Here is a 19085-nt window from a genome sequence, read left to right as displayed (position 1 = left end):
ACCTTAGGCCTCCAGAGGTGAATTGGGTCAGCTTTCTTCCCAAGCAGTTTTTGCGGGTCATCAAGCCAGCAGACCAGCAATGGATTGCACAGTGCCTTTATAATCCTACTGGACAGTTTAAACAACACTTCTCACAAAACTGGTTTCATCCACCCCGTCTACCAAAGATAATGAATGCACCTCCAGATCCCCTGGTCCACTTCAGGCAGAGGATGTTTTTATGGGCACCTATGCGGATGTGGGGTATTTCTCTGAAGTGTCATCAATGCAACACCAAGATGCATCACTCTGGGATCTACACAAAGGACTCTGGCCCCCCGTCCAGCGCCCCTCCACCCACCCTTGTTGTGTTTTGTGGGCGTCTGGTAGCCGCCCTTGAGGGGGTGGGGGGGTACTGTCATGTTCTGTGTTTTCTGTGTGTTGATTTCGAGTTTTCGGTGTCTCTGTGTCTCCATGTTGTCCTGTTCTCCCCTTGATTACTCCCAGGTGTTTCTTGTTCCCTAATTACCCCGTGTGTATTTAGTGCCACCTGTGTGTCTGCGTCCTCGTCGGTCTGTCTTTCGTGTTCCAGTCGTGTTTACGGTTGCTACCGGCGTCGAGCCCTGGCTTCCGCTCGGCCGTGCTGCCTGTTGCTGGACTGTGTGTTTCATTATTAAAATCTACCATTCATCTTACCTGGGTCTACAGCGTCTGCCTCACCACCTCTCACCACCAAATCGTGACAGAAAGATTTTCTTATTAGTTTTCATCTTTTAATATCATCTCATCATTTTTGTTTTAAAGCCCAGAATTGTTTGTAAACTTTGAAAGGACGACTGCCATCTTATGAGGGCTTAGTTAATAACTGCATTGGTCTTTATCCCTCTTTGTTACAGAATAGTGCATGTAATATTACAAACAACTGTGAAACCTTTTTTTGATAAACATAACTTTCTTGTGACCTCAATTTTTTATTAAGCTAAATCACCTTATAGTTAGATAAAGAAACTTAACTTTCAGTGAAATAACTCTGTTTCTTTATATTGCTGGAATTTGCTGTCAAATGAAATCTGTGTTATTCTGTGTTTAGCTACAGAACAATTACATATTATTAAGCTTTGTTGATATATACACTAAAATATGTTTTGGTCTTTCTACCTATTTTTGATGATGTTTTTTTTTCTGTAAACAATTTTGGTTTTTGTGAGTTTCCAGTTTTCAAGGGATAGAAATTCAAGCAGTTGGTTTTATCTTTGCTAAATGTGGAGCTATTTTTATCAGTGCATATGAGGTTGCACTAAGAATATTGAAGGGTGTTCTGGCTCGGCTCACTGATAGTTTTATATTCTATATTTAAAATATATTTTGAGGGAGAACAGTTTTGAAGTAGATTAATAATAAACACTACAAAAAAACGAATACAGAGTAAAGAAAATTAATGGAAGTATTTGACACTTCCTTTATTTTGGTTTGCACTTGGATAGGCTGAGTTTATGGCTGACAGATGAAAAATGTGTGATCTGAAGTTCTCTCTGTTACTATCTGTATGTTTTTAGTGAGCCTTTAGGTGCTGCTTTATACATGTCGAGGTATATTGTTAGTCCTCTGTGAATGTAGTTGTGTAAGAGTGAATAAATGTAAACTGATCATTTATTTGTGTCTTCTATAATTTTGTTGGCCCTCTCAAAACTGATACTATCAATAGTATAGTAATTCAGTAATTCAGAATTAACAGTAATTTGATTGGGGGAGATTATTTGTGATGCAGTAAATGCACGATTCAAGTTTGATCATGGGGCACTAAGGTGCTAAATTAGTTCTTACCACACAAGTGGCTCTGGACAAAAGGTGTGTGACTTTGCTGAGACTACGAACTGTTGGAAATAGCTCCAGTTATGTACGGCAAACATTAAAAGAACTGCACAGTGAGGAGTGGGCAAAACGCACCATCGAGTATCTGTTTGACTGAGCTTCACAAAAAGAAGCGCGCCCTAGCTAGGAGCCATGACGTGATCTCAGAATCCACCAGTTTATCCCCTTTCCTCATGCACAGTGGTTTGAGACTCTGCATGCCAACGAAATACTTGGTCACTTGTCCAAGATGAAGGGTGTCATCACATCAAATACGGCAGAATTTTAAAGCTTGACTAAATCAAAAAGGTATAGTAAAACACCTCTTATTTCTCCATTCTGATTATAATTTGCATTCCAAATTATAATCAGATAATAATTGGGGTTTTTGTTGTTGTTTTTACGAAACAGACCATCTAGAAACTTGCTGGTGGAATTTCTGAGATGGCTACATGGATGACAAACATCATGATTATGGCAAAGTTCTAAACTGTGTGCTGACCACAGGTGAAGGAGCAGGGTTGGAGGAACTGTGCCAGTGGATTGCCATGCGCTTCCAGAAAGCTGGGGAACCATAGCCACAAATCCTCTGTTTTCACAGAGTCTGCTGTAGTGAATCAGGTTTGTGAGCTTCAGTCTTTGTTGCACTTCATTGTGTAACAGGTGGCACCACAATATGTATGTGCTGATGTGGTGTTTTTATACAGGGCCACACTGTTAGTGACGTTCCGGTGGTAGCGTTGCCGGGGTGTGTGGTTGTTCAACGCCACAGGTGGCTTTATACATTTGTCTGTTTAATTAGATTGAAAGGTATGTTTTGTTTTTTATATTGTTGATTTTTATGGTAGGGTTACACCAGATCTTTCAAATATGACTTAGTGTTGGTTTATGCAATGCAGTGTAGAGTTTTTAATGTAATTAAAGTGATTTCATAAGCATTTAGTTAATTTTTGTTTTTACAGTTCTATCACTGCTTCCTGCTGTCCTTTACAGTTTGATTTTCTTTATTTTTGTTAGTCCACCTGTCAGGATCTGTGTTTTCTGTGTTTATTTAGAGTTTTCTGTGTCTCTGTGTTGTCCTGTTCTCCCCTTGATCATTCCCAGGTGTGTCTCGTTTCTGTGATTACCCTCTGTGTATTTGTGTCCTCCTCGGGTCCTTGCCTTGTCTTGTGCGTGTCGTATGCACCAGTCTGTCTTGCTGTCCCTTCGTTTAGCCTGTTGCTACCGACGTTGAGCCCTGGCTTCCGCTCAGTCGTGCTGCCTGGTTTTGTGGACTATTTTCATCATTAAAAGATCATTTTCTCACATCTACCTGGGGTCATCTGCGTCTGCCTCACCACCTCACAGACCGCATTTCATGACACCACCCAGCTTTGGATCGTTTGTCTTCCCTTAGTCTTTGTGAGGGCGGGCTAACAATTTTCCATTTGTATGTCCTGCGTCTCGTCTTTGGGTCACTTCCTGAAATACACACATTCCATATCGCTGTTAATCCTAAATATCTCAGACCCAATCCTGTTTGGTGTGTGATCTTGAGTTTGGATTGTATGTAATCATTCTGCAGTGAATCGAGTGCATTATAAGTTTGCAGTGAACAATTGTAGTGGTTTACACGGGTTTGTCCACCTGAAGTGGTGTTTGAATTTGGGTCGAATGTTATTGGATTGACAACAAATGCATGAAGTTAACGGAAATCCACTTATTTATGTAACAATACAGATTAACTTTATTGTTGTTTTATTACCCTTCGACTTGACGAATTGTAGCATTTGTTTGCAGTTCAAAGTTTAAAACATTTTAAGATCACTTTAATTATTGAAAACCCAATCTAAAAAATGTATTTTCTTCAAGGTATTATGATCAGTGTAAGAGTTTTATGTGACAATATTAATACCTTCGTCTGTGAGTCATCAGGAAAATTAAATGCTCTTGAATTTATTCGTGTTTTATTTATTTCGGCCATGTTAGATTAATGTGAGGCTTGACATCTCTCATTACATGAGACGATTCACAACCGGTCTCATCCCATAGCATCATCCTCTTTGTGGATCTTTATGCTCCAAGTTGTAGTTTATTCCTGCACGTGTCATCTGTGCCACGTGCCTGCTACATGCAGCTCGTTTGCTAGCTCGTTTAATGACCAACAACGCAAAACAAAAAGACTCTGTTAAACCTACAAATGCGTCGTGTTTTCTCAAGTGAACTCTAAACCGTTCAATTAAAAATAAAAATACATAAATATATACACTCACGGATTTCTTAGCCGCTTTTTATAAGGTGCTCTTAAACAACGCTGCTCTACATAATGCTGCATTTGAGGACCAAACGAAATTCATAGTTTCAATCAAGATATTCGGGTTCCTGTTCGGTTACTACCTCGTTGACGTCAGGCAAGACTAAAGCAGACTTCTAATACTTTAAAAAAAGTTTCAAATTGTAATAGCAGATCGTGAAACTGTTTCTTTATGATTCTTAAGACGGTTGCATTAGTATTGGCTGGTTATTTACATTGAATCAGATGCTTACTTAAATGTTAAATAAAGGAAGGAGGCAGTGGGTGATCGTCCTACAGATGGGCGGTGGAGTGATGTGAAAAGCAAGAATATTGCAGTCAATACCATTTATTTGACTTTTAATTGTTTCTGTCAGCCTATTTTACAGAACAAATAAAAATAGTTTTATTTGTTCTGTAACACATCCTGTCAATTTCCTGTGTAAATATTTGACAAACTTCTCTGAGAATAACTGTCCATTGCAAACATAATGTAATGTCTTTTGCGGCAGAGAATAATTAACAAGAGCTGTTTACTTTAATGAAAAGGGTAAAGCTTTATTTATGTTAGAAGATATAAAGTGTTTTAAGAGGGACTCAAAATGGCAACAACTGAGAGCTGGCATCCAAGGCCAGCCCAGACCTCTCCTCCTGACACAGAAACAGCTCCCCTGCTTAGCTCAGCGAATGTCTTCATGGCTGGCAGTGCTAGTCACTGCAAACAGCACGCTCCCACCTGGTGCCCAGCTAAACAGCACAACAACAACAAATGAGTCTCTCTTGTCTCTACTCCTGTTCCCTTTTATCCCCTCCCACACAGGTGAACCCAATTACTGCTCATGAGCTCCTAACAGCAGCAACAACCCTGCGTGTTCGCCACAATAATAATGATTTAAATATTCATTGCAGAACCACTTGACTAACTATGCTAGAAGTCCACTAGTTTTATTCCATTTTCAAACTTGACTCCAAATTTTCTGATTTACAGTCAATAAATTTAACAAGAGAGTAATGCCAAGTGGCTGGACATTATCATTTTTATTTTAAAGACCACGCTGTGTTGAATCAGTTTTTTTTTTATTTTATTGAATTTGTGAAAATGATAGTCAGCTATTTACAAAGGCTGTGCAGCAAAAAGTATGAAATCAGTCCTTGGTATGAAATCCAGATTGTACATTTAGTGAGCAAATTTGTCACCAGAAACCAAAATAATGTTAACAAACATGTAAAGAAATTGTTTTTGTTGTTATGAGAGAGTTCAAGCGCGGGTTTTGCTTTCCCTCCTCTCTGGGGGTGTTGCAGGGAGCACCCAGCGATAGCAGTCTGCAAAGCTGAGGCTCTTGTCTACTGCACAGCTGGTACAGTAGACGATTCCCAAAGCCAACATCACCACCAGGAACACGCACAGAGGGACGAGAAGAGCCACCAGTAGCCAGCTCTTGTCATGCTTGCGTTTCACATCATCAGATCCGTCTTTAACCGCTGTTGTACTATTGGTTTCACCTGTTCTGTCTATTTTAGGTGTCTCAGCCTCCTCAGTCCCACTTGTGGGCTTCTTTGCAATTTCAATTACTTTCTGATCATTGGAGTTGCCACCTCCTGTATGAGCATCATCTTCAATGTTGTTGCCTGTTCTCATCTTTTGGGTTGGGGATGAGGCTGTCTGGTATTGCTTTGGTGATAAGTGATCCCATTGGTTTAGGTGGTTATCTGACTGATGAGCCATGTCAGGGGTGGGTCTCTGAGGGGAATCTGTCAGCCAGTTGACATCAGCTTTGAAAAAGGGATCAAGAGTGGACCAGGGAGTATCCAGATCATCGTAAATACTGGGGTCAGGGTTCAGAGTGGAATATTCTCCGTCATAAGTTGAAGGTTGGCAGGTAAGTCCGTCCTTCTTCAGTTCAAAGCCAAGTTTACAGTTGCACTGGTACCCTCCAACAAAGTTATTACACTGCTGGTCACAAGGTGAATACTCTGTGCACTCATCCAAATCTATACATTCTCCTTCACTGTTCGATACAAAGCCAGGGTCACACAGACAGTTGAAAGAACCCTCAGTGTTCTGACAAGTCCCTGCACAGGTGCCTTCATCCAGGCACTCATCTATGTCCACACATTCATCTGTATTGTCTGGCTGGTATCCTGGGTAACAGGTGCAGTGAAATGTGCCTGGAGTGTTGACACAAAGTTGCGGACACGGCTGCTGTTGGCATTCATCCACATCCAAACACTTGCGTCCACCTGGACCTATTTGGTAGCCTGGGGGGCAGGTGCAGCGAGTGCTCCGAGATGTTATTGAGCAGTCATATTCACAACCCATATCCACACAGATCCGATTGACTGGGGTCTTGTCTGTGGCAAAAGCAGAATCTGATAGCTCTGGAGGGTCAGTTTGGCTCAGAGGGTCCAACTTGCAGCTGTAGCCATCTTCATTTAATATGTAGCCCTCAGAGCAGAAACAGTAGTAATCCTCATTCCTGTTCTGGCAGTGCTGCTCACATTCATGCTCACCGCTACACCAGTCCTGGGTTTGTCTGGGTGAACCGGAAGAGCAAAGAGGGGCATCTGTAGACCAACCCACTGTGCCATCATCTCTTTCAATACACAGTGCTGATTCCCTGGAAGGTGCATCTGGATTTGAGCTGTCTGTAGGACATGGCATGTCAGCTACAGACCCATAAGGCACATGGGTCAATTGGGTACTTTTGAAATGAAATGGGGTTTCATAGACAGTGGGACCTCCACCCTCATCCTTCAGGGGTGAACACATCATGCTGTAGGTGTACTGGCAAATAAATCCATCCAGTTTCATGACGCAAGGTCCTTCAGCCCAACGGAAATTCTCGCCGCTCTCTCCTGCGGCGTCAGACGTATGCACAGTCATGGCCACACAGCGAGGTACTGCACAAGTGTTGGGCATTTCTTTACGGATCCAGTTGGAGAACTGAGCTTCCTGGTTTCCTGTTAGAAGAGAAGGACAAACCCCTAGTTAGTTTTCAGTCTTACTTTGGATCTAACGTGCTAGAGTTGTAATTTTCTGTAACTTTTTTTTGTCGCCCTTTTCTTTCTTTTCAGGCTCTATGACAAATTTTGGGTTGACATAGCATCAAAACATTAAGTCGCCTTGAGAAAATTGCCAACATAACCTTTGTCTGGAGTTTAATTTTCTAACAAATTAATCCAATTGCATTTTTAAAATGCCTGCGCTCTTTGGGCCCATTGGGGTTATTGATGTGGGACATATTCTGCAAGAGTGAGAGTCATATTTTTTACCACTAGATGTCGCCCATATAAAAAATAAGTCTAATGTGGAGTTTAAAATGCAATTATTTATGTGGGAACAGGTCTTTTTGTCCCCTTGTTATTTCCATTTATGGAGGTAGAATCAGTTTCTCTTAAATTGGGAGAAATTGATGATCTCTGCAGGATTTAAACAGATGCTCTTAAAACAGTGCATCTGATTAAAGTGGTGTATTTAAAACCTAGATTTATTAAATACTCTCATTTGGGTCAGACATTTTCAGTCATCATGTGTCATTTTGCATTAATAAAACCAGAAAGGTCTGCATGGCGAGGCGCTGACTTGAGTAAGTTAGAGTTATTTAGTCATGACGGCATCACAGAAGTAAACAGATTGTACAACTCTTAAAAACTGGATGCCCTTCTCTACCAGGAGAGACACATCTGTTTTCTGTCAGTGTGTATAATGACTAAATCAGACTGGGTGAGTAACAATGGGGTCAAAAAGAGTAAAAATCTCCAAGTTGCACCCAGTCTGTCTGAGAAATAAAAGAAGATAATGGATTAACCATACCAGGAGCCCAAAGCTCAGCCAACTGACTTGAGTGTCAATTTCTGACAGGATGGGGTGTGGCAAATTGGTGCATTACCACTAGGTTGCTTACCAGTAGCAAGGCATGCAAAAGTTTTCAAAGTCTTTAAAGTCCTTTTAATGATATGCCAAATGTGTTTTCACTGCCTGTATTCTGAGGAGCAAAGAATATGATGCTACCCATGGCTATTACTAAGGTAAAACTGCAGGAGACTAAAACAACTGGTTCTAGTCAGCTTTTTGATTAAAACCAACAAAAGGATAGATATGTATGCTTATTTGCTTAAATTGGGATAATATTGTAGTTCTTGTTGGAATCAAAACTACTACCTCTAGTAAAAAACTTGCAATGCAGTTTTCTCCTTTATGTGTCACAGAAAGAATAAACTGGAATTGGTTAACCTTGGAATCAGCAGGCCAGACCGCTAGAAAAACTTGAACATTTCATGTGCTAATCAGAGCTTCTCTGTAGCTACCCATTAAACAGAATGACTGATAAAAAAAAAAGAACCAAAATATGTGAATTGCAAAAGTCAAAAAAGGTGAGACTTTGCCTGTGACCCAGACGAATCCTCTGAGTGGTTTTGTGGTTGAACACTGGCGTGGAGGTCGGTGCAGCCCGATCCAGAGACGAAGCCTGGCCCTTGATCCATGCACAGCAGTTCCTGACAGCAGGTTGTGAACCACACCCGCCGCTTCACGAGTGTACATCGTCACCAGGGTTCCACCTTGATCCAGGCAGGCCTGCCTAGCTTCCCTGAAGGCCTTCTTCTGTAAGAAGACGGCAAAGCATCCCTCCTGGTTGCAGATGGCGTCCTTCTCGCCCAGCTGGGCTTCAGCTACTTGCTGCTCCCCATCAGGCTCCTTCATTCTCTGGCCCTGACTCCCAGGAGCCACACAAACTGTCAGCAGCCAGACGATATACAGGAGAGTCATGCTGCTGCAACTGCTACTACTCCTTTTGATATTTAGCATTGTCAATAATGCAATGGTGGAATATAACCTAACATGTATATTTTAGCAACTTTTTAACATAAATATCCTAACAATGGAAAAAACTGTTTATCAACCTCTAAAACTGAGCCAAATTTTAGATTTTTTTCTCAAATCAGAATAGGCATCTGTAAATGATGTTAACCGGAGAAAGACCCCTCCAGTGTAAACCAGACAAACTTTCATTCAAGCTGTCAGTCCTGCTGACAATTTAAAGATTTTTTTTTTAAAAACATGAACAAATCCCTGCATGAACTCCAATTAAATCCTGCAAAATTGAAAATACAGTCCAGTTATCCAGGTCCCAGAAGGAAGGATGAATTGTTCCATAAATGAACTCAGTAAATATCCGGAGCAGAAACCCTGTGCTATATCTGATCCCGGCTCCTGCCTCTGCAAGGCTAACTTTCAGACTGAGCATCAGACAGAGAGACAGACTTGGGGAGGACTGAGGTGGGGGTGGAAGGCTACGTAGAGGAAAATTATTGAAGGCAATTGTGTGCTTTTGGAAGAGGGGGCTGGTAAAATGTGTGAGTATCTAAAAGAACACTGGAGAGGATGATGTGTGTGTGTGTGTGTGTTGGGAAGCTGGGGGTGAATGGGGTAGCTGGAGAATTGAAAGCCCTCAGGAAGCTATGAAAACCACATGATGATGCTTTGTCCTGTATGCACACACATAAACACAAACATAAAGAGCTTTTGCTGCATCAGAGCATGTTGAAAAGTGTCGGTCAGCTTCGGCAGGTAATGAAATTCTGTTGCTCTTCTTCCTTGTTATCCAGACTTTTGATCATCCCTCTTAGTTTTTCTTCACTGATTTTGTCTTAATTTCTTTACATTCCCTTCATAAACTTTTTCTCACTCCTCCTCTTCTTGCTTTTTCACTCTCTGTCTCTCTCTCTCTCTTTTGGTCCATGACAGCTGGAAGTTTTTACTGCTCAATGGAAACATTATGGAGCAGGAATACCTGTTGAAATGTGCACACAGTGTGGGTGACTTCATTCTCTTGCTGGTAAAAATTAACTCCACAGAGGCACAGATGTTAATGTACGCTCCTCAGTGTGTGTGCACGCACGTGTGTGTGTGAGTATAACTTGGGGGCAAAGGGAAGAGAGGAAACAGGAAATGCCAGATGTGAATCAGCTTGACCTCTCCATGACTAGGGAGCAGGAGTGACCTGTGGGGTGCACCTCTGCTGACGCCACACTATTCAACACCATCAACAACACTGTGGGAAGTCAAACAGTGGATTTGCATTTTTCCAAAGACAACTCGAATCTCTTTATTTTTTCTTCTGCCTGAGTGAAGAGTAAAGCTGGAAAATATTAAATGAAACCAATAGCTGTGACCTGAGCCTTGAAGGAAACTGGAAACTCAATGTTGAAGTTAGCAGTGCCCAGCAAAAGCAAACTTGTTCCAACCACCTACAGAAATGTCTTTTATTAGGATTCAGTGTTCTAGATCAACAAAATATTGTGCATATTTAGTTTTTTTGTTTTGTTTTTTTTTACAACATTCTGAAAAGGGTACCAATCATTTTATTCACCTAATTTGAGTCAGTACTTTGTAGAACCACAACTTGCCACAGTTGCTGCTTTAAAAGCTTTTTTTGTGGCATTTCTCCATTAACTTTGCATGTATAGAGGCTAAAAATAATACAAATTGTTTGCAAAACTTCTTATGTTAGAGGAACTAAAATGTTTTAATTTAGGTGGCCCACTACATCTTATCAGTTGTGCTATTCTCTTTGCATTTCCAACGTGCTTGATTAGATGTTCAAAGTCTAGGTTATTGTTTTAGAACATTACCATGCTCTGAACCTCTCCACTTCTTTCTGGCGATGAGTACAACACATGCCACATTTTCAGATTTTTATTTTTATCCTTAATTTTAAAATGTCAGATGACCCTTTATCATTTTCCAGTCGGTGATTACCTTGTTTTGGTCCATCATAAAATCCCACTAACATATAAATATATAAATAAGGTTTTGCAATGTTTCAAAACTTGAAAAGGTTAAAGGGATTGTAAAATTAGCATGCAAACTCAGTGAAAAAGAGAAAGACTCCACAAAAGATCTTTTTTTTCTTTGTTTGGAAAATGTGACTCAGCCACAACAATAATTGGGGCGACTTAATGCCGATTTGACACAGTGGTTTTGATAGCAACAGATGTGTCATGCAAATTACAAACTGACAGCACAAAGTCATTCGCTCAGCCTTGTAACAAAAGATGACAGGGTGGAAAAGTAATGCATTAAGTGCAGCCGGAGCAGTTATTAACCACAGTCGAACTTGGACGCCTGTGCTCTCTCTGTGCAGATGAGCTGGCTGGATGTGGTGTGTTGGTTCTGGCAGACACAATATACACAGTGTTATTATTCGGCAGTCTTTTCCCCTTATGTAACAACCACTGTAGCTAGAGGGAGAACATAAAACCTCTGGATCCTGGAGAACCTAAAGAGCCTTTTGGTCTTCTTGCCCACGTCTTCTAACTTGTCTCTGTTTCTCTTGGACCACCATCAGACCTTATCATCACCACCTTCAACTTTTTTAATCCAATGTGTCCCTTTTCTCCTTCCAGCTCCTTCTCGACATCTGTATTCTGATTGTTTTAATCAGGCAGCTATTGTCCTCCTCCAGAATATCAGTGTTTTACCCCCAAACCTTCACTCTTTGCCTGCTGAATTCATAAGTCAGCCTGTTTTTTGCCCCTCCTCTTTCTCAGACAGAAACACCCCCAGAAACATACCAGAAGCATAATTGATAGAGCAGACAAGACCTCTTCTTTCCATAGCCATACTTTCCCAAATCCCTTTGTTCCTATTAATCTACACACAGTGCGGCCAAGTCTCTATCTGCCAACCTAAAGATATCTAATGGAACATACAGACCTCTTTATTTTATATCTGCCACCTTTTAAGTCAGCCCTTGACTTTTTATCTTTTGCCACTTGCTCTGATTATTTCACACCTTCTAGCTTTTCTACAGCTCAGCTGCACACTGGAAGCTATTAGTCCTTTGTATTTCATTAATTTAACAATGACAACTATTCTTTATTGAGCATTCTCCTCTGAACACTTAGCACCAAGTTAAGTAAATAGAATAGTAAATGTTTGACCAGAAAGTTATCATTCTGGCCAGATGTTTGCATGCAATCATCATGGATTGAATGTTATTTTGAAAATGTTATACATCATTCAAAACTTTTTTTTACAAATAAAAAACTGAAAATAGTGGTGTGCAGAGGTACTCATTCCCCTTTTCTCTGACATCAACCAATTGCCTCCAGAAGTTGCCTGATGGTGACTAACTGTAGTCCATGTGTGTTTAATTTAATCTCAGTTCAAATCCAGCTGCTCTGTGACACCTTAGAGGTTTGCTAAGAGAATATTGGGGAGCAAAAATGTAATGAAGTCCAAAAAACACACCAGACAGGTCAGGGAGAAAGTCATGGAGAAGTGTAAAGCAAGTTTAGGCTATAAAAAGACTTTCCAGGTTTGAACATGTCACTAAGCACTGTTCAATCCATTATCCAGAAATGGAAAGAGTATGGCACAATTGTAAACCTACCAAGGCAAACCTGTCTGCCTAAACTTTCAGGCCGAAAAAGGAGAGAACTGATCAGAGATGCAGCCAAGAGGCCCATGGTGACTCTGGACCAAATGCAAACATGTGAAAGAAGGAACTTTGGTCAGGCGAGACCAAAATGAAACGCTTTGACCAAAAGTAAAACTCTATGTGCGGCAGAGAACTAACACTGCCCATCAGTCTGAACATACCATCCCCACTGTCAAATATGGTGGTGGCAGCATTATGCTCTGGGGGTGCGTCTCTTCAGCAGGGACAGGGAATTTGGTCAGAGTTGGATGGAGCCAAATACAGCGCAATGTGTGAAGAAAACCTGCTGGAGTCTGTAAAAGACTTGAGACTGGGATGGAGGTTCACCTTCCAGCAGGACAATGACCCTGAACATAAAGCCAGAGCTACAATGAAATGGTTTAAAACAAAACATATTCATGTGTTAGAATGGCCCAGTCCAAGTTCTGACCTACCCAATCGAGAATATGTGGTAAGATCTGAAAACAGCTGTTTACAAATGTTCTCCATCTAGTCTGACTGAGTTTGAGCTGTTTGGCAAAGAAGAATGGGCAAAAATTTCAGTCACTAGATTTGCAAACCTGGAAGAGACAAACTCTAAAACACTTGCAGCTGTAATCCCAGCAAAATGTAATTTTACAAAGTATTGACTCAGGGGGGTTTGAATACTTAAGCTTTTTTCGTTTTTGTAAAAAACTATGCAGAATTTTCTTTCTCCTTCACAATAGATACCACTTTGTGTTGATTTTTCACATAAAATTCCAATGAAATATTTTTAGATTTGTGGTTGTAATGTGACAAAATATGGAAAAGTTCAAGGGGCATGAATACTTTTGCAAGGCACTGTAAATTCTTTATTTTCTAATATTCTGTTTATTATAAAAATATTTGATATTTTTATTGTTGTGTCTTCTTTATGGTCTCATTTGTCCTGCTTCTGATATTTAGCTTTTAAGTGTCCATTGTAGACTCAGTAATGACTGTCTGGGTGTAAGTTTACACTTTCAAACAGTGAATAAAATTCAACAACAGAAACCCACAATCTCATTTAAAATGTCATTGTGGCCATAAAATTTGTTCGACACTTTAAAGACATCCATTTTAGATCAATTAGTGTATATTTTAGGGTTCCTCAGGAAAAAGCTGAAATTAGATTTCAGTATTTTTCAAGTCTACACAGGTATGGAATATAAAAAAATAAGAGTATGTTGTTATATTTTAAATCAAATTTCTGAATTTTCCAAATAATTTGGTCCAGTCGGCTTTCTCTCAACCCAACTGTCTTTGCCATTTGCTTCAACCACATTGTCCAATGCTTTGTCCACCATAAGGGCTGAGTTTTGCATATTATTTTTTAATCTGCAAGTGTCTGAATGAAGCTATAGATGCTTTGTGAATAGACATTACTCAGGTGACAAGCCTGATACCTATTTGGAAAGCAGCAGAGAAGTGTTGCTCCTTCATTTCTGTTTTAATTCCAAAAGGGTTTGATATTTTAAAGTAATTGCATTTTAAAAGACAACTTAAGTATATATAATTCTAGAATTTAGAGTTTGGAAAATATACTTTCAAAAAATATAGAAATCAGAGGAACTGAATATAGCTCAATCTATATATTGTCAATATATTGTCAATCTTTGGCACTGAATAAGTTTAATGTTGAAAGGTGATTTTTATCCTTATGTGTTCAGTTGGATTTAAGCATAGGTAATGCAAAACAGGCATAATATTTGTCCAAGCATGCTGACACTCACTATTTTATCCAATATAGATAAATTCCAGTTGTTGCACAGTTCCATCCCATATGTTTTGCATTGTTTAGGTTTGTATTTGGTAACACAGATAAATCAAAACCAGATGATTCTTCATACTTTACAATATTACAGAATTTATAAAAATAGAATGTGAAATGGAATATTGATCCCTACTCCAAATTAAACACTCATGTCTGGGAGCAAAATGTTGACCTAATAACAGCTGTAAAGGAAAAACATGCCAACAACAAAAGTCAGAGTGATTTGTGCTTTAATGCACATAATAACTGTCTCTGCAAATTGTGTACCAATCCATAACCCATCCAATAGATGCCAAAATATTTTCCTGGGCAAGTGGAGATCTGTGGTACAGTTAGATTTGAGTTTTAGAAAAATAAATATTTTGAGTAAATACGCAGGAATTAAAGCCAGATTTCATTTAGGGTGAAGTCATTATATTTAACTAAAACAATCATGTGATGCTACCATGATTAATCCTCCTCCTGCGGAGGTTTACACCTCTGCCATTCTCTTTAAATGTTCATCAAAAAAAATGAAACTTCTGTACAGCTAGAGGATGATGCTTTAGTTGTACAGAAAGTTTAGTTTAGTTGTAAAGCATGATGCTGCCACCACCAAGTTGATTGCTCATTCAAGAATATTTGCTTTAAACTGTGTCACAACTTTCTGCCTGACCAGTCTGCTATGTTCCTTGGTCTTCATGAGGTTATTTTGTTCTCTGGCCTCTGAGCTCTTTACAGAACAGTTGTAGTTACACAGAGATTAAATCACACAGGATGACAATTTACCAGTTAGAATCGTGAAGGTAATTGTTTGCACTGGATTTTATTTAATGCTTTCAAAGTGATAAAAGCAGAGCAAAATCATGGCATACTTTAAAAAAAAAGCAAACAAAAAAAACCCGGCACCGTTTGCAGGGACTGACCTTCACAAAGTGTCTTTGCATTGGTGATAAAAAGGAGACCTGTGTCCCTGATGTCTCTTAACTTCCCACTAATGTCAAGGTCTGTTATTACATTGCAGTCTTGGTTTAGATCATCACAGACTCACACTGTTTGTGCATATGGACATGTCTGTGCCGTATTAAATTGAGCAGAACCCATCAGTATTTGCCTACTCTCACACAGACAAACACACAGGGACACACTGAAGCAATTAGCAGCCTCCATTATGGTTAAATATGAGCCCCTGCTTACTGGGTGATTTCGTTGAGGGGAAAGAGATCAAACTTTTATTCTACAAAGTCCATATGCTTCGTCTCTTGCTGCAGACACGAATGCCCTCAATCCACACCCAGACTATCAACAAATCTTTACCACAAACATCTGAAATGACTGCAGCGACCCGCTGAGTGTAAAGTGATAAATTAAAAAATACTGAATCAGTCGGCTGAAAATGTCAGGACAGTTCTGTATGTCATCACGCAGAAGTAAATCCATATTAAAGGAAGGATTTTAAGTGAAAATGAGCGTGTCTCTCTCTCTGCGTGCCTCGTCTGACTCATGTTAGCACAGGGAGATGCAGAGTGCAAGCACAGCTCCCATGGAAAAACTTGAGGTTTTTAAATTGAGAGATAGTTTGGAAAATCTATTATCATCTTTCAGTTTTTTACTCAACCATAACATAAGACCATCTAAAACTGAAAGAAACAAACAGAAAACAAAGCATCGATGCTCTCTTTAAAGATAAAGTGCTCTCAGCTGTCCTCCACATGCATGAACAAACCACAAACAAACAGAGCGAAGGATGACGGACAGAACGCACGGACAGGCTGACAGATTATTCCTTTACCAGATGATCGGCTAAACTTTTCCATAGACTCAGCCGTGCGCACATACTGTAGATCTGCACAGACACATGACACTTCTATCATCATACTGCTCTTCAGATTATTTTGTGTGTGTGTGTCTGTGTGATGGTAAATGCATTAACAGTGAGAAGAAAGGATGTCAGCTCCACAAGAAAGGATCAGGACACAAAAGGTTCACAGAGAAACAAAGAGACAGAACGGCATCTGATGTGTTTCTGTCTGGCTTATTTCCTATTATTCTTTCTCTGTCGTTTCACTTGAACTTGAAGTTTTGAACCACATCTCCACTACCCCTGTATGACTCGGACTCATTTTCCACTGTGTGCCTCTTTTTTAATGAAGCATTTTTTTGGGGAAAAAAAAAGAAACCATAAACTGCCTGACTTTGCATCGGCAAAAGAATGCAAATTACTCCCTAAACGCAATGCTAAAATCTTCTGCAGACTTGTTATGTGCAGGGAAGTCTAATAACAGGGTCTTCTTTTCCTCCCCCATTAGTTCCTTCACCCGTCCAACTGGGAGGCAGAGGCCACCACACCAGCTCAGAGGGTGGCCACTGAGGCAGAGGCTGCTAGGTTTTACCTCTGTATAATTATCTGAGAAAATCATAGAGGAAGCAAACAGGTAAGGCTGTTGCATCTTGGAAAAGTGCTGACAAGCTTGATCCAGTGCAGCAGTGTTGTCCCCCTAGAAAGATTCAAGCAGTCAGCAGCTGAATACTTTCTTGGAATGAAAAGACTTCAAGTGTGACTGAGCTGAAATGTATTAAGCAGGAGGGAGAGAGGGAGCAAAATGAGAGATCAGCCGCCTGACTTTGAATAAATAAAGAGAACAGCCGCCTTAATCCCCACTGGACCAAACCCTTTCTAGCGTTTCACAGAACGGAGCAGAGGGGAAAGAAGTGATTTTGTGACCAGAGCTGCTCTTGGTATTCACATCAGCTCAGAAATAAGAACTCTCCAACCTTGTAGATAAGTTGCTTGACTTTCAGTTTAAAATGAGAAACAGAAAAGTTAAACCTGGAGTATGAAGAGCCACAGTGTACAAAAGCAGTGAAACTCATTAAGCATCAAATTTCAGTTTATTTTATTTGGGTTTTATGTTACTAGAAAATGTATTATTGCATTTTTGTGAGGGAAAGGAAAAAGGGCATAAGGTTCTTAAACATGTTCAGTTAGAATTGTGAAAGAATGTGGCATGCATTTGTAATGGGGTTTTCTTTATCTTGTATCTTTATCGCTCAATAAAATTCAGCAAATTTTACACACAGTCGAGGTAATGTGCAATTAACCTCAAAATAAATCCAGCTGCTCTGAGGGCCTCTGAGGTTTGCTATAGAAAATCACTAAACAATTATACACTTACACCTTACATTATGAACAACATATTAAAACACCATTCTGAAAATACACAATCAAGCTAACACCGGATAAAGCATTAAACATAAAATGTGGGATTTGAGATTGGCTTGGAGGTTTAAGCTGCAGCTACACAATAATCAGTGTGTAATCAGACCCTCATCAAATTGAAAATATATGATAAAAAAGAAGAAAAAATAAACATTTCGGTCTGTGCTCAGCCCAGCTCTCTTCACCCTGTTTACACACGACTGCGTGGCCATCCACCCCACCAACACAGTCGTGAAGTACGCGGACGACACAACAGTAGTGGGTCTCATTTCAGACAACAACGAGACCCACTACAGAGAGGAGATTCTGCAGCTCACTCAGTGGTGTTCAGCCAACAACTTGGTGCTGAACACAGGGAAGACCAAGGAGGTCATTGTGGATTACAGAAGGTCCAGGAGGACGGCTCACACTCCCCTTCTCATAGATGGAGAAGTGGTGGAACGTGTGGACAACATCAAGTTCCTGGGCCTCCACATCACTTCTGACTTCTCCTGGAACACAAACACCTCCCACCTGGTGAAGAAAGCACAACAAAGGCTCTTCTTCCTCAGGAAACTGAGACGGGCTGGACTTTCCTCACGGCTGCTCATGAACTTTTACAGGGCGACGATCGAGAGCATCCTCTGCCTCAACATGACTGTGTGGTATGGTAGCTGCACAGCATTGGAGAGGAAACAACTTACACGGGTGGTGAGAACAGCACAAGGCATTGTGGGATGCCCCCTCCCAGACCTGGACTCCATTTACACAGACCGGGTCAAGAAGAGAGCTGGATCCATAGCGATGGATTCCAGCCACCCGGGCCACAGACTGTTTGTGCCGCTGCCATCAGGCAAGCGGTTCAGGAATATACGGACTACAACAAATAGACTGAGAAACAGTTTCTTCCCCACAGCCGTCAGAGCCATTACTCCCTGCCGCCCCCCCCTCCCACACATATCATAACCTCGCAGTCACACATACATATCCCCCACCCCCACACAGCCATATTGTTCTGCACTTTGCACTGTCACATCATCTGTACTTTGCCATAATTGGACCTGCTGCTACTTCTTTGGTGTGGTTGAGTGCCTTTAGTTAATTTAGTTGTATATATTGTTATTATTATTATTGTGTGTTTGCTTATTTATACTGTATATATTTGACCTTTTGCACGGGAGCTGCAATGGAAATTTCGTTGAATTCTGTTCAATGACAATAAATGCTATCTATCTATCTATCTATCTATCTATCTAACGCAAGCTCAAAGTCTCAATTTGAAGCATCAAAGTGTTTTGCTTGTGATTTGGAAAAGTTCAGGGGGTGAAAATACTTTAGCAGGGCAGTATATAAAACGAAAACATTTGTTAGAAAGGTAAGCTCTTATTGTTGCTGGTTTGTTTTTAGATTTGGTTATGACCCATGGGTTCATGAAACTGTTCCATATTTGTAACCACCTTGTTTTGCTTGCAGCCTTGCAGACGTCAGATTAACGCATTCTTTAGAAGCTGTTGAACCTCCCATGCACAGTTCATTCTGTAAACATGAACCCACACATCCCAGACACATCCAAGTACAACTGGCCTC

At 40.4% G+C, this 19085-nt stretch overlaps 1 protein-coding gene and 1 long non-coding RNA gene across 2 annotated transcripts; both read right to left on the bottom strand.

Annotated features, from left to right (window-relative positions):
• Window positions 1–495: 495 nt before the first annotated feature.
• On the bottom strand, window positions 496–10484 carry LOC114153775 (uncharacterized). Its single transcript, XR_003597408.1, has 3 exons — window positions 10474–10484; window positions 9790–9796; window positions 496–553 (listed from the first exon to the last, which is right to left on the bottom strand). It is a non-coding gene; the product is annotated as an uncharacterized LOC114153775 (long non-coding RNA).
• cd248b (CD248 molecule, endosialin b) lies at window positions 5117–9381 on the bottom strand. The gene is made up of 2 exons (XM_028032526.1): window positions 8489–9381; window positions 5117–7063 (listed from the first exon to the last, which is right to left on the bottom strand). Exons 1-2 carry the CDS (start codon window positions 8907–8909, stop codon window positions 5361–5363), a joined length of 2124 nt encoding a protein of 707 aa, XP_027888327.1. The 5' UTR covers window positions 8910–9381; the 3' UTR covers window positions 5117–5360.
• Window positions 10485–19085: the final 8601 nt, after the last annotated feature.

Source organism: Xiphophorus couchianus, chromosome 11 (assembly GCF_001444195.1).
Source record: "Xiphophorus couchianus chromosome 11, X_couchianus-1.0, whole genome shotgun sequence".
Taxonomy (NCBI): Eukaryota; Metazoa; Chordata; class Actinopteri; order Cyprinodontiformes; family Poeciliidae; genus Xiphophorus; species Xiphophorus couchianus.
Note: the sequence above shows the minus strand (reverse complement) of the source record. Positions and strands in the feature narration are given on the sequence as shown.

Excerpts from the sequence above, each read along its gene's own strand:
- cd248b (XM_028032526.1), bottom strand. The coding sequence starts at position 8,909 with ATGCTAAATATCAAAAGGAGTAGTAGCAGTTGCAGCAGCATGACTCTC. Across the intron at positions 7,064-8,488 it reads AGGATTCGTCTGGGTCACAG|GAAACCAGGAAGCTCAGTTC; the intron begins GCAAAGTCTCAC and ends CTCTTCTAACAG.